The sequence below is a fragment of the Lactuca saligna genome, chromosome 6 (assembly GCF_052625555.1).
Source record: "Lactuca saligna cultivar CGN05327 chromosome 6, ASM5262555v1, whole genome shotgun sequence".
NCBI classification, from domain to species: Eukaryota; Viridiplantae; Streptophyta; class Magnoliopsida; order Asterales; family Asteraceae; genus Lactuca; species Lactuca saligna.
In genome coordinates, this window is record NC_136422.1 from 26,897,225 (window position 1) to 26,909,541 (window position 12,317).

A 12,317-nucleotide genomic window follows, 5' to 3' on the forward strand; every position below is an offset into this window, starting at 1 on the left:
TATCTATTCATAATAATGTCGATATGGTCCATCCAATACTATACTTCCAACTACTCACAAGCGACCAATCCTCGGCGAACTTTGGATTTCCTTTGATAGTTGTTTAATTATCTTATTCAAACCGATTCTTGTCCTTTTTCCCTCTAAATGCGCTAGACATTTGGAAAATTTTAGAATGGTCAAATATTATAGCATTTGCAATCGATCCTATACCCGAAGCGTATGGGACACGATTCATAATGTCTTACAAAAAGATTTGATACTTTATCAATCCTCTGCCATAATATTCTATGTACTATGTTCTCATAATTTCAATTATGAAGAGGAATCCCGTAATAATAATCGAAATATAAGAACACACTATGTATCATTGACTAAATTTATTAATATTCCACAACCTAAGCCTTTAGATTTGAAATGAAGCATAATATTCTCTCCCTTAATTATAGCAAAACAACTATTCCATCCTTACAACTTTGCAAAGAATGACTCTTGTTTTCTATAATTAATATTGCCAACTTGCAATACTTTCCTTAATAATCATACAATCATAACTCTTATGCTCCCACTATCATGATGATTATTATAAAACATAACACTTATGCTCCCACTAGCTTCGACATGTATTCATAAACATCTTAACTTTCAGAAAAACAATACCTATTGAATTTCTTAAGTCCATGTTTCTAATACTTAGTACTTTGATAATCTTTTATCAAAGCTTCTTGAACTTATACACCTTTGCCTTAGATAGTTCATATGTGTGTCTAAACAATTAAGACTAATTGCCAAACCTCACAACTCAAATCATGGAAAGGGATACCGTAACCATAATCGAATTCGAGAATGCAATTTTACAATCACTATCTTCTTAAAATCTTTCTTAGTGAAAGCATTTTCTCACAATCATTTTCATGAAGGGGGAAATCTTATGACACTTAGATTTAAACGGTGTATGTGTTCCTATCCATGTGAATTTGTTAAAACCAAGGTTTACGACAAACTCAAACTCATATGGACCGAACTTTCTTAATCTTGATTTCTTGCCTTATGGTAGCACGGCTGCCCACCATGTCTTCCAAGTAGTTAAGCAACTCACCTTTTCCTATCAATGTACTTTTCATTGATCAAGGTCCTTGCCTTTTATGCATTCAAATGAGAACTCATAGGACTCACATGCATAATTAACTCAATTGGAATAGCACAGAAACAAAATAATGTCAATACGATAGGTTGTTAACCTCAACTCGTGTGCTAGTGATGATCGATAAGGTTTATTTGATTTGTTCTTGAAACCTTTCAAGACCATTAAGACTCCCACTGACTCCTTGACATATAAGATTCTCTTGTCAATAAACATTTCTTGACAAACAAATATTCAAGAGTTGGTGTAGTTTTTATCGAAACACTTCATAAATTGGTCCTAGTTGGTCTTTGTCTTATCCAAGACATCACAACTTTCCACATTTGATGAATGTTATAAACCTTTTAATACTTGTCACTCATTGTCACAATCTTAACTCTAAGACTTGTTTTGGAACGAAGTATGATTGACTTCTTGATTTAACCATTTCTTCAATTCTTGATTCCTCTTCTTGAACATATAATTGTACTAAGACTCACTTAGAGGATCATTTGAGATATGGTTCTTAATCATTAAGACCTATCATAAAACATAAAAGGTACTCTCCCTTCTTCTTAGAATGGAGAACCTTTTATCTTTCTGCCTACTTGATTCATCTTATTCGTTCTGCCATTGATTTAAACTTTTTTAATCAATTCCGAATTACACTTAATCTTATAAGTATAATCATATTTACTAAACCTTTAGTAAATCATGACGAATATCTTTGTTACTCTTATGGTGGACTTGATCAACACACAACTTTGTGTGCTCGATCTCCTAGTCCTTCACTTGACACTTTGTCAACGAATTAGTCTAATTTCCAAATATGAAATTTCTCATTCATCATGCAACCAAGTTGCGTGATTCCAAATTTCTGTCCAATTGAAATTTGGGCGATGAGAAACTCTCCCTATTTGGTAAATTCTCGACATTTCCATAAATAAGAATCATATCCATTCGTTGTAGAAATATATAAACATCAATTTCATAACGATTTCATTGCAAGGAAATAAATAAATAAACACGTCAAACAAAATTTATTTTATTTATAAAAGCAGCGGAAAACATTTGTCCTTACAATGCAAAATCAATTGAAAAACTATGTAATAAATATTCCTAACAACTCTATCTAAGCTCAAAATCTAATCTTCGAACCCATGCGATCGAGATCCATTTCTTCGTGATTAGACTCATCTTGCTCTTTCATTGATCCTGCAAAACATTCAAATGCAATCTTATCACATTATGTATTAAGAATCAACGAATAGGAACTTAATCAAGTTAGATAGTGGATTTGACCTAAAGCAGCAGCCATACACTTTGACTCTCCCATCTTCTCGACTCTTCAGGCTCTTTGGGCAGACTTGTATCCAACGCCTTTTCTTTTGGCAGCAAACGCAGGTTGGTTCTCCTAGAACGTCCTCGGAAGCATGTTCGGTTGACTTTCCCAACAAATATGCTCCATTGCTTCGCCAAATCATTTATGATTCAACAGCAATGAGCATGTAAGTTAGGTCAATGAGGTTGTCGTCATTATCCATCATATAATACTTTCTTTTGAACTCATTATATGATTCAGGAAGTGACTGCAAAACCCAATTCACAGCCAACACATCTGGGAATGACACACCCAACATTATCAACCTCTCAATGTGTGATTTCATTCCTAGAACGTGGGCACAAACGGGTTTACCATCTTCATGTTTCATTTCCAATAGGGATTTAGTGATATTGAACCTTTTAATTCTTCGATCTTGTGGGTTAGGGTGAACAATTGGAGGAGGTGGAGGAAGTGAAGCATGATTTCTTGTTCCTCGATCGAATCGTGGAATACCATCTTCATGTGGAATGCTTGTTCCACGGGATTTGGGAAGACCATAGTTGTCGAACTTTGACATCTACAAAATGGGAGAAAACGAATTCAAGTTAGTTGATTGATTGAGTCCTTAGTAAATCACCCAAATGAGATACTAAGGCTAGGACGCAACACAATATTCCACAACTTAGGAGAGGGATGTCGTAACCCTAATTGCAGAATATTTGAAGGTAAGTGAATGATGATTCACTAATTTCCACCACGAAAAACGAAAAAGAAATTTAGGTTTTAAATCTATGAAAACTCTAAAATCCTTTGAGATTCATTGAACATTTTAATGACATGTTTAAATCTCGATATGCTCCTCTTGTTTGTGACTGGAATGTCGAGGATCACAAAGCGGGTGTGAATAACCATGCAAACTTACATGGTGCCCTCACATGTTACAGTCACCTATTCGATGTGCCGGTAAACCACACACGCTCCACCGAACTATGACAAACATTGAGTCACCCTTTGCTACCTTTGCTTAGAAGCATTTAGTGTGCTGGTAAACCACACACGCTCCACTAACGTCTTCGCAAGGGCACAAAGTGTAATTTCATGGAATTGCATCAATTCACTTTGCATAAGTAACTAAGATTAGGAATTTGTACAAACATTTAGTTACTTTTGTATTTCATTATACTTATAATGCAAGGTTTCGTCTTATCCTACCCGTTCGGCTAACGACCCTCCACTAGTCAAGAGTGCGGTGGGTAAGAGTGGATACCCATTCAATCGCCATTTTATAGGCAATTTCCTTAAACACCCCTTATAGACCAGCTTCGTGAATGAGGCCTACTATCGGTAAGACTGACTTTTACTCATACATATATATAATGTTAGACTTTTAATGTTATATATAGTATAGGGTGTATTTTACACTTTGAAAATACTAGGTGGTCAAATTTAATAATTATACCTTTAATTCAATTAAATTGCATATCTAAACTTTTATGGATTTATTAAACCTCTTTTAATTATACACCTTAATTAATTAATAAAACCATAAGGGTGTGATTTGAACTTTTCAAAACATTACTAGGGTTTTAGAATTTAACATTCCTAATTAAACCTTTTAATCAACTTTTAAATTCCAAAACTTGAGGGCAAGTTTTGAAACATTTCAAAACATTAGGGTTTAGAATTTAAATATACATCAAAATTAAACTTTTAATCAAAATTTAAATTCCAAAACTTGAGGGCAAGTTTTGAAACCTTTTTCAAAACATGAGGGTTTTAACTATTTAAATTTCAAAACAACAAAACTTTTGAGTTCAAATTTAAACTATAAAACCTAAAGGGGAAAATATGAAACTTTTCATAACACAAGGATCAAATAACAAATAATCTAAATTAACATTTAATTACATAATTATCCATATTTGATTTATTTAATGATTTCTTGCAAAACAATTTACCAATTTAATCAAAATAATTAATCAATTATCACATAAGGAAATAAATATTTTATTAATTGATAAATATCTTCAATTAGATCAAGAATATACTCATATATATATCAAAAAAACGGATTTATATTGATCTAATATGATAAGGCAAGTATCCTCAAGCAAAAACAGCAAGAAATCCCGTTTTTCCCTCTTTTTGACCAGCCGACTCGCCGAGTTTGGTATGGACTCGTCGAGTCAGCATGAACTCGGCGAGTTCAGCCCCCAGAAACCCAAAAATCGAAATTTTCAGCTTGAACAAACAAACAAAGCATCAATACAATAGAAGCCAATCTAGGCTCTGATACCACTGATGGGTTTTGGTCATAGGTACATCCTATGTGCTCATACAAACCCTAATGCTTGGATCTAAGTTTCTCTATTGTACATGCAAGTTATCCAAGACTATAAACCCTAATTCTAGCATACAAGTAATCATATTAACATAAGAATGAGTTTAAGACATTACCTTGATTGTTATGTAGCAATAACAATCCAATTCCTCCTTGTATTGACTTTAGAAAGCTTAGAGTCACAAATGTCACTCCTCTAATGGCTCACAAACACCAAGAACAAGAGGATGAAGATGAGAGAGAAAGGAGGCTGCCCTAAAATGTGTGAAATCCTAGAAGGATGCTTAGCCACGTTTTTAGATCATAAGGGATGTATATATAGTTAGACTATTAGGGTTATCTAACAAGGAAACCCTAAATTGGATGTTTAAGCCCTAAGCAACCCATAGATTCCTTTCCTTAAGGCCTTGGACAATTTCCTCATGGGATTTCCAATAGAATTCGTCCACTCCTTAATATAAGACAATCCATAGCCCAAATTGTTATTATCTTATAATTACAATTCCAGTCCCTTAAGTTTAATTAATCTCTTTTAGTCACAAAACTAATTACCAATTAATTATTGACTAATATTAATTAAACAATATGATTTCTCCTTTAATATATTATTCCCATAATATATTAATAAATCATATTTAATCCTTTCTCTCCATAATTCATCCTATCAAGTTGCTTTGGTGAAGGCAACCCAAAAGGACCATGCACCATCGGGTCAAGTACATACCAAAATAGTTATGGACTTAGACACTAATCCAACAGTTTAACTTATAAGTTTATATGTTTTTATTTACTATGTAGTTGTAGAATTTTTGATCAATGCTCAATGATCCAGTGTGTACTGCGGAACTTGTAGCATGGTTTGCAACGATTAAATCATAGGTGATTCCGAAGGACACATGGGGAATGAAGATGATTCGTCTGATTAGCTTGTGTTTTGTTCTTGTTATGACATAACTTTATAACACTTTTGTTATTTGTACGAAAGTATAACATTTTTTGTACTTAATTGGATTTTTTTATGTAATTGTTTTTGTGCATTTAATGTTTTCTTCTGTTCAATATGCATTTTTATGCATTTCAACCATTAATTTTAATTTGTCAAGAAATATTTACATAGACGTAGTGGGTAAACGAGCAACAAGTTGTGCTGCAACCCCTTTTTGGATGGAAAAACTAATTCTTTTAAAAACATCTATAGATCTTGGAGTCATAACATTACAATGCATGACCCATTGGACTCTATTGAGTAGCTCAATAGCTTCTAGCGCAAGGAAACCGAAAGTATCAAATGCAAAGGGTATAAACGTGTGTTGATTTTCCATTCACGCTTTCTCATGTTTTGCCACTTTGCTCGATGCAACCCCTGTTAGATCCACGCATGCATGTTTTCCTCTAGCCCATCCAAATACTAAAACATCAGTTGGTCTAAGTGTTGATCTTCCTTCCAATAGGTCAGTCAGAAAGTTCACAGGTGCCTCTTTCTTAGCAGAAACCCCAACGCATCTAAATATGTCAAAAAGAATATTCCTAACCAGATCGTCTCAGTGCTTGAAACCTGAGAGCTCTTTACAATGAACTGCATGCTCCCCAAACGAGTCCAAGCACGCCTTACGAAAAACAGGGTAAGTCTCGTCAGCCGGAAATAAAGGGATCATAAGGCGATACTTGAGGATGGCACCGTACTCCACTGACGACATATGCTGGCCAAGACCATCAATAGGAATATTCATAAGAAAATCATGAGCATGTGGGGCCCTTAAACACTCAAAAATAGCTTTCTGCCTAATCGTCATGTTGAAGTGAACTTCCATGTCTTGGACAATTTTACTAAACAGAGCACTCGCCAATGAATGTTGGGCTTTTGGAGGGGTAGTGTCCTTATTAGTGAAACTGCTGAAGTCAAAGCCCGAAATCGTATCATGAAGACAGGCCAAAGCACAAACCTAATCTGAATCCATACCACATATGCCGCTATTTTGTAAGATGTGGTCTTGTAACACCCACGATTAAGCTCGTGAGGCAATAAAAGCATATGAGGAAGCCTCTACTGCTAAGTACAGCCCCAAACCACCAAACTTAATTGGTAATGAAGCCAGTCGCCAGTGAAGGTCCTCAAAGAATGGACCCCCATAAACCACAATATCTTCAATCGACTCACGTAACTCTTTATCAAAACACAAAGCAGCCTCTTCCATGTGAACGGGTTGGCACGTTCTCAGACCAAAGAAAAGTTTGGCGATACCCATGCAAGATCGAAGTAAAAGGAGCTCACTTTGGGGGTCATGTAACTGTGGTACAACAACCTTGGCAGCCCTCTTCATGGCTAACCCGCTAATAAAACTCGCGTCTCTACTAACAACTCCCCCAAGAAGCTTCACCCCCACTGACGGTCGGCCAATGTTTGCAGGGAATAAACCTGAACGAAGCTTCCTACCATCGCATGAAGGCCAAAATAGCTTAGTTTTCTTGATATTCAGCTCAAGCCCTAATCCTAGGCCTGCCACCCTAATGATGTCCAATGCTCTAGCCACCTTCTCTGAATCTCTAATGACTATCCCATCATCAAGGTACCAAGCATGATAAAGAAGCTTACAATTGTCTCTAATTTGATGTATAAGTGGGTGCACTACAAGAGCAAAAAGAAGTGGTCCCAAATGGTTGCCTTACTGGACCCCAGTAGCGGACCAAATATGCTTATCTCCCAAGTACAACCTTGTTGTATGACCATATAAGAATTCGACCCATAAGGAAATGGAATGACACCTCATCCTAACCTCGTGAAGTAAGGCAGATCTATCTACTAAATTGAAGGCATTTGAGAAATCTACAGTAAATTGAAGGCATTTAATCTAGTTACGTATCGGCTTGTTTGCCCCCAAAAAAAGGCTGATTAAAAAAAACATTAACGGCGGCACTATTACCGACAACATGGTTATTAGCAGCGGCAATAGGTGTTACTGACGACAAATATATCTAGTGACCATTTTTTGAGCAATAGTGACGGAGCAGGTGCGGTGACTTATTAACGACGACAAAATAGCCATTATTACCTTTACTGAGGACAAAGCTAAGCTTTAGCAAATTTTGTAGCTGCTAATAAACAATTTTCTTGTAGTGTTTTTATACTGTCAATGGTAACGAATAAAACACCCATTCTCTAAAGAAAAAACAATGATATTATGATTACGAGTTGCTTGTTTTTTGACTCCATAAAAGACAAAATAATAAATGTGAGATGTTTCGGTGTAAGTTTTACGATTTTTTTCTTAAGTTGGACGGTCTTCAAGGACCGTTTCGACTATTACTATGATAGGAGAAGCTCAATAATGTAGACAAAATGTTTTTAAGAAAAATATGTTTTACGAGTGTCTTAGTCAATATGTTATTTACACAACATAGATTTGGGTCACACTGTCCGATTATATATGATCCCCATGTTTCCGAGTTGTATTGTTTAGTGTGGGTTTTACATGAATAGGTAACATTTTATAACAAGTTTCATCTATGCTAGTAAAAAGTCTTATGGACATACAGGCCAAAATGTTTCCTCTCATTTTTGTTGACCATGCAATTTTGAAGAGTTATACAAGCAAAAATTCTCTCGTCATATTTTTATAACAATATCTCTAAAATAATTTTTAATTGATTTTTTAATATACAAATTCAATTTTGTATTATTTCCATTGAAAATTAAGCAAACAATGTCGTTTCGGGTGTCTCTGTGCCGGTGATTTCGTGACCGACTACCAAATTTTCTCTAAATCAATATATTTTTATTTACATCGTTTAAAAGCTATTTTGATGCTAGAGAAGAAAAAAAAAATACAAAAATATCGATGGATTTTACACTTCAAGATCTATAGCAACGAAACTTCCCTTGACTACATTTTTGAGCTGTTGGACTTTCCAATGACTACGTAATCTGTCCCGGAGACAAGTGGAACAAAGTCTATATATCCTAAAGGAAATTAGGGTTTTTGCTGCGACTTTGATTGTCTGCCAAGATGTCGATTCTTGTATTATATGAGACTATATTCGACCGGTGTAATTTGTTTCTTTAATATATTTTTTATTCAACTTGAGTTGATCCATTTAATATAAAGTATACCTTAGATTGACCATTTGTATAATAAATAGCATAAAAATTCCATATTTATTTGAAGGATTGTTCAATTATGTTTAAAATAATATTAGGTGTAAAAATCGTATATTATAAGGGTTGATTAAAAAAATAAAATATTAAAATGTAAATAATAAGTATTTTTTAAAATAAAATTTTGAAATAAGAAATGAAGAAATATATTAATTGAAATTTAATATAATATTTATTAAATTTGATACATTAAATATATAAATATAAGTATTATGTGATTTTTTTGATTTTAAAAATTAAAAAAAAAAACCATAACACATAAACTGATGTATTGATATTATTTATTCAAAAAATATCATAAAATATCAATAAAGATTGAGATATGTCAAAATTATTTTTATTTATTATAATAGATATATATTGTAGATAAACATAAATGCTAACCTATCTAGTTGTTGATGAAATGAGGCGACATTTGCCGTAGCCCTTTTCTTATTTTGCAAAGGCTTCTTAGAAAGTGAGAAATTTATAAAAAGAAGGAAGATTTAACACACGACTTTAGCCAAAAAAGAAAATCGGATCGTTTGTCGCTTATAACTTTTAGTAAACTTCGCTATGTTGAATACTGAAAGAGAATGAGTAGTATTTGATATGAATTGGGTCGGGTTGAACCAAGATATTTTGTATGCCAGTTTTTTTGATAAATATTTATTCTGTTAAGTATATGTTATTAACAAGAATCATATTATAATATAGTAATCATTCATTTTTAAATAAAACACTTAAAGTAGGTGCATGAATTAAAATTAGATTTTGGGAAATTCACCTGTTTGATTGGTTTCTATATATGTTTACATCCAAAATCACGTCCACATAATTAAAGTGCATTCAAAGTAGTTTTCGTAGCAAACTTTAGTACTTGTTCAAGGTAGTACGCAGTGTCTGGCGGATGAGAATCCAGGCGCGGCCGCTCCGGCAAGATCCACCGCCCATCACCACCCCTCACCATCCCCTTATTCTCATCCTGCCGCCAGTATGCCGGAACACCATACTCCTCTTTCAAGAAATCACAACTCTTGTTCACAAGCGCAATATCCCTCTTCGTCACAGACGAAAACCCTCGACCTCGACCACGATACCCATCAACCAAATGTAACAACGCTTCAAGGTTATGAGCACAGCTAATGTCTTTTGTTCGCTTCAGATATGGTGAATCAAAATGATCCAGTTCAATCTCGGTTCCAACATGAGCGTAGCTCCATGGAAACGCAATCTTTTCTTCGATGTATTTCTGATGTTTGTTCTTCTCGTTTGCAAAGATCCCAGGTACCTTTGGTACCTTATCGTGCACGTTAACAATCCTTAAGACCTTGATCCCAAGGTTTTCACAACGTTCTTTGAACTTCAAGTTACCTACCCTCGGTCCAGAAAACGAGAACACCGTGATCGGGATCTTTTCGCCGGAGTTTGTAAAGTTTAGTTTCATCTCTGCGATGTCGTAAGCACTCAACAGAGCAAGCGCAGCTCCGAGACTATGTCCTGTAATCGTGATACTAAGTTTTTCACCTTCGTACCTCTCTTTGATTCTCTTAATCTCTGAAAGAATCTGTTCGCGAGCTGAAAATGAGCAATAATGACATGAATGTTCTTTCGAAGTGTACAAATCAAAGAAGCCTGATTCGATTTTGATTGAGTGATCATCGCTGAAATGAGCAGGATGTAATATGTCCTTCAGGTCATGGATCCATTCGAGGTATGTTACAGTACCTCGCCAGGCGACGACGACATCACGACGGCCTAGCCTTTTAATCTCGTTTTCATCGGTGGCAACCGCCACGTAGCCCATCCAGTTGGCATGTTGGCTCCAAACACTTGATAACTTTGATTTTTGAAAGAAATTTGGAAGATTGATGTTGGAGGTGGCATAAAGATAACGATGAATACTGTATCCACGATCAGCCATGTCAAGCTTTTCGAAGAAATGAGTACCTATGTATTTACAAGTTCCACAGTATTTGGATCGTGGGTCAAAGTCGAAAGAGTCGTAGCAGGCTTGAGCCATCTCACCATAGCGAATTATTTCACGGCGGAGGTGGGAGTTCATGGGGTCTAAAAGACCAATCCAGTTGCTGGAGCCTTGGACTTCAGGCCAGATCTGATGGAGAGGTCTATGATCTTCTGTAAACACCTGCAATTCTTCTTCGTTTTCGAGTTTTTCGGAGTTTTGGATGTGGGTTTTCGAAGTTAAGCTTGGGAGAGAGGACACGGTTATGGAGTTATTTGGTGTTTGGACATGGAGCTTTAGGGTTTTGGGGAAGATTTGCTTAGGAGAAGGTTGTTGAAAGGTGTGTGTGGTGTCATGGAAGGATGAAGATAGCTTCAGAGAAGCCATGGAAGATATGAGGCTCTTGGTGAAGGAGAATTATGAGACTAAACTATTCAGTCAGTCATACTTTAAGTGCTTAAAAAAGGGCAATACTTTAAGTGCTTAAAAAGGGCAGGAATACGTTTACTTTAATGTCTATCAGTTAGTAAACTATTTCTTTTTTTCATTTAGTCTCAAATATTTTTCTTTTGACCTATCAAATTTTGATTTCAATAATATATTAATATTAAAAAACTCACAATACATTTAAGCATTCGTTTTGTATAAAAAATGAATTCAAACATATATCATACTATATTATAAGGCCGGACGGAACGGGTGCGGAGAAAGGAGGCGGGAGCCTTCCCGCCCGGCGGAACACCGCACCGTCGGCGCGGGTAAGGTGTGTGCGGGAAACGGAGAGGGGAGCCTCTCCCGTTCTCTCTCTGCTTCTGTGATTGGCCAATTTTTATTTATTTATTTATTATTTTTTTTGAAAAAATACCGTTGATTAATGGTAAAAAAGTGATTTTTTTTTCCGTGCTTGTAACGGCTACTTTGTATTATTATTATTTTATCCTTTTATAACTACTATAAATATATACACATAACTTTTAAACATATCAAACTATTCTCTATATTCTCTACTTTATAAAAAATAAAAAAAAATAAAAAAAAAGAATCCCGACTAACAAACCCCAAGTTCCGATCGACGGAAAAAAAAAAGTCATGGTTCGAGTATAAACATCCTTCATCGCAACATTTTTGCTATCGATTCATCCCAACAAGGAGTTTACCGCCCCCAACTCGATGCTCTTATTCAATCACCATTACAATTCCAATACCAAAATGTTGGCCAATATTATCTGATGCAATTTCCAAATGTTCCGTCGCAAATGTTTTCGAACTTTGTTGTGTTTCCGAATCAACAATCGCCAAATCAACCTCAACCCCAAACTTAAACTAAAACTCAAACCCAAACCCAACACCACCACCAACTTGTCGATGACGCGGAAGAAGAAGACATGGTTCCCAAAACTCAACCAGCACCACCACCACAAAGACGTAAAG

The 12,317-nt window shown here is 35.3% G+C and overlaps 1 protein-coding gene across 1 annotated transcript; it reads right to left on the reverse strand.

Annotated features, from left to right (window-relative positions):
- Positions 1-9,663: 9,663 nt before the first annotated feature.
- LOC145001116 (alpha/beta-Hydrolases superfamily protein) lies at positions 9,664-11,354 on the reverse strand. Its single transcript, XM_078960447.1, has one exon. It carries the CDS (start codon positions 11,271-11,273, stop codon positions 9,759-9,761), a length of 1,515 nt encoding a protein of 504 aa, XP_078816573.1. The 5' UTR covers positions 11,274-11,354; the 3' UTR covers positions 9,664-9,758.
- Between the last annotated feature and the right edge of the window lie 963 nt (positions 11,355-12,317).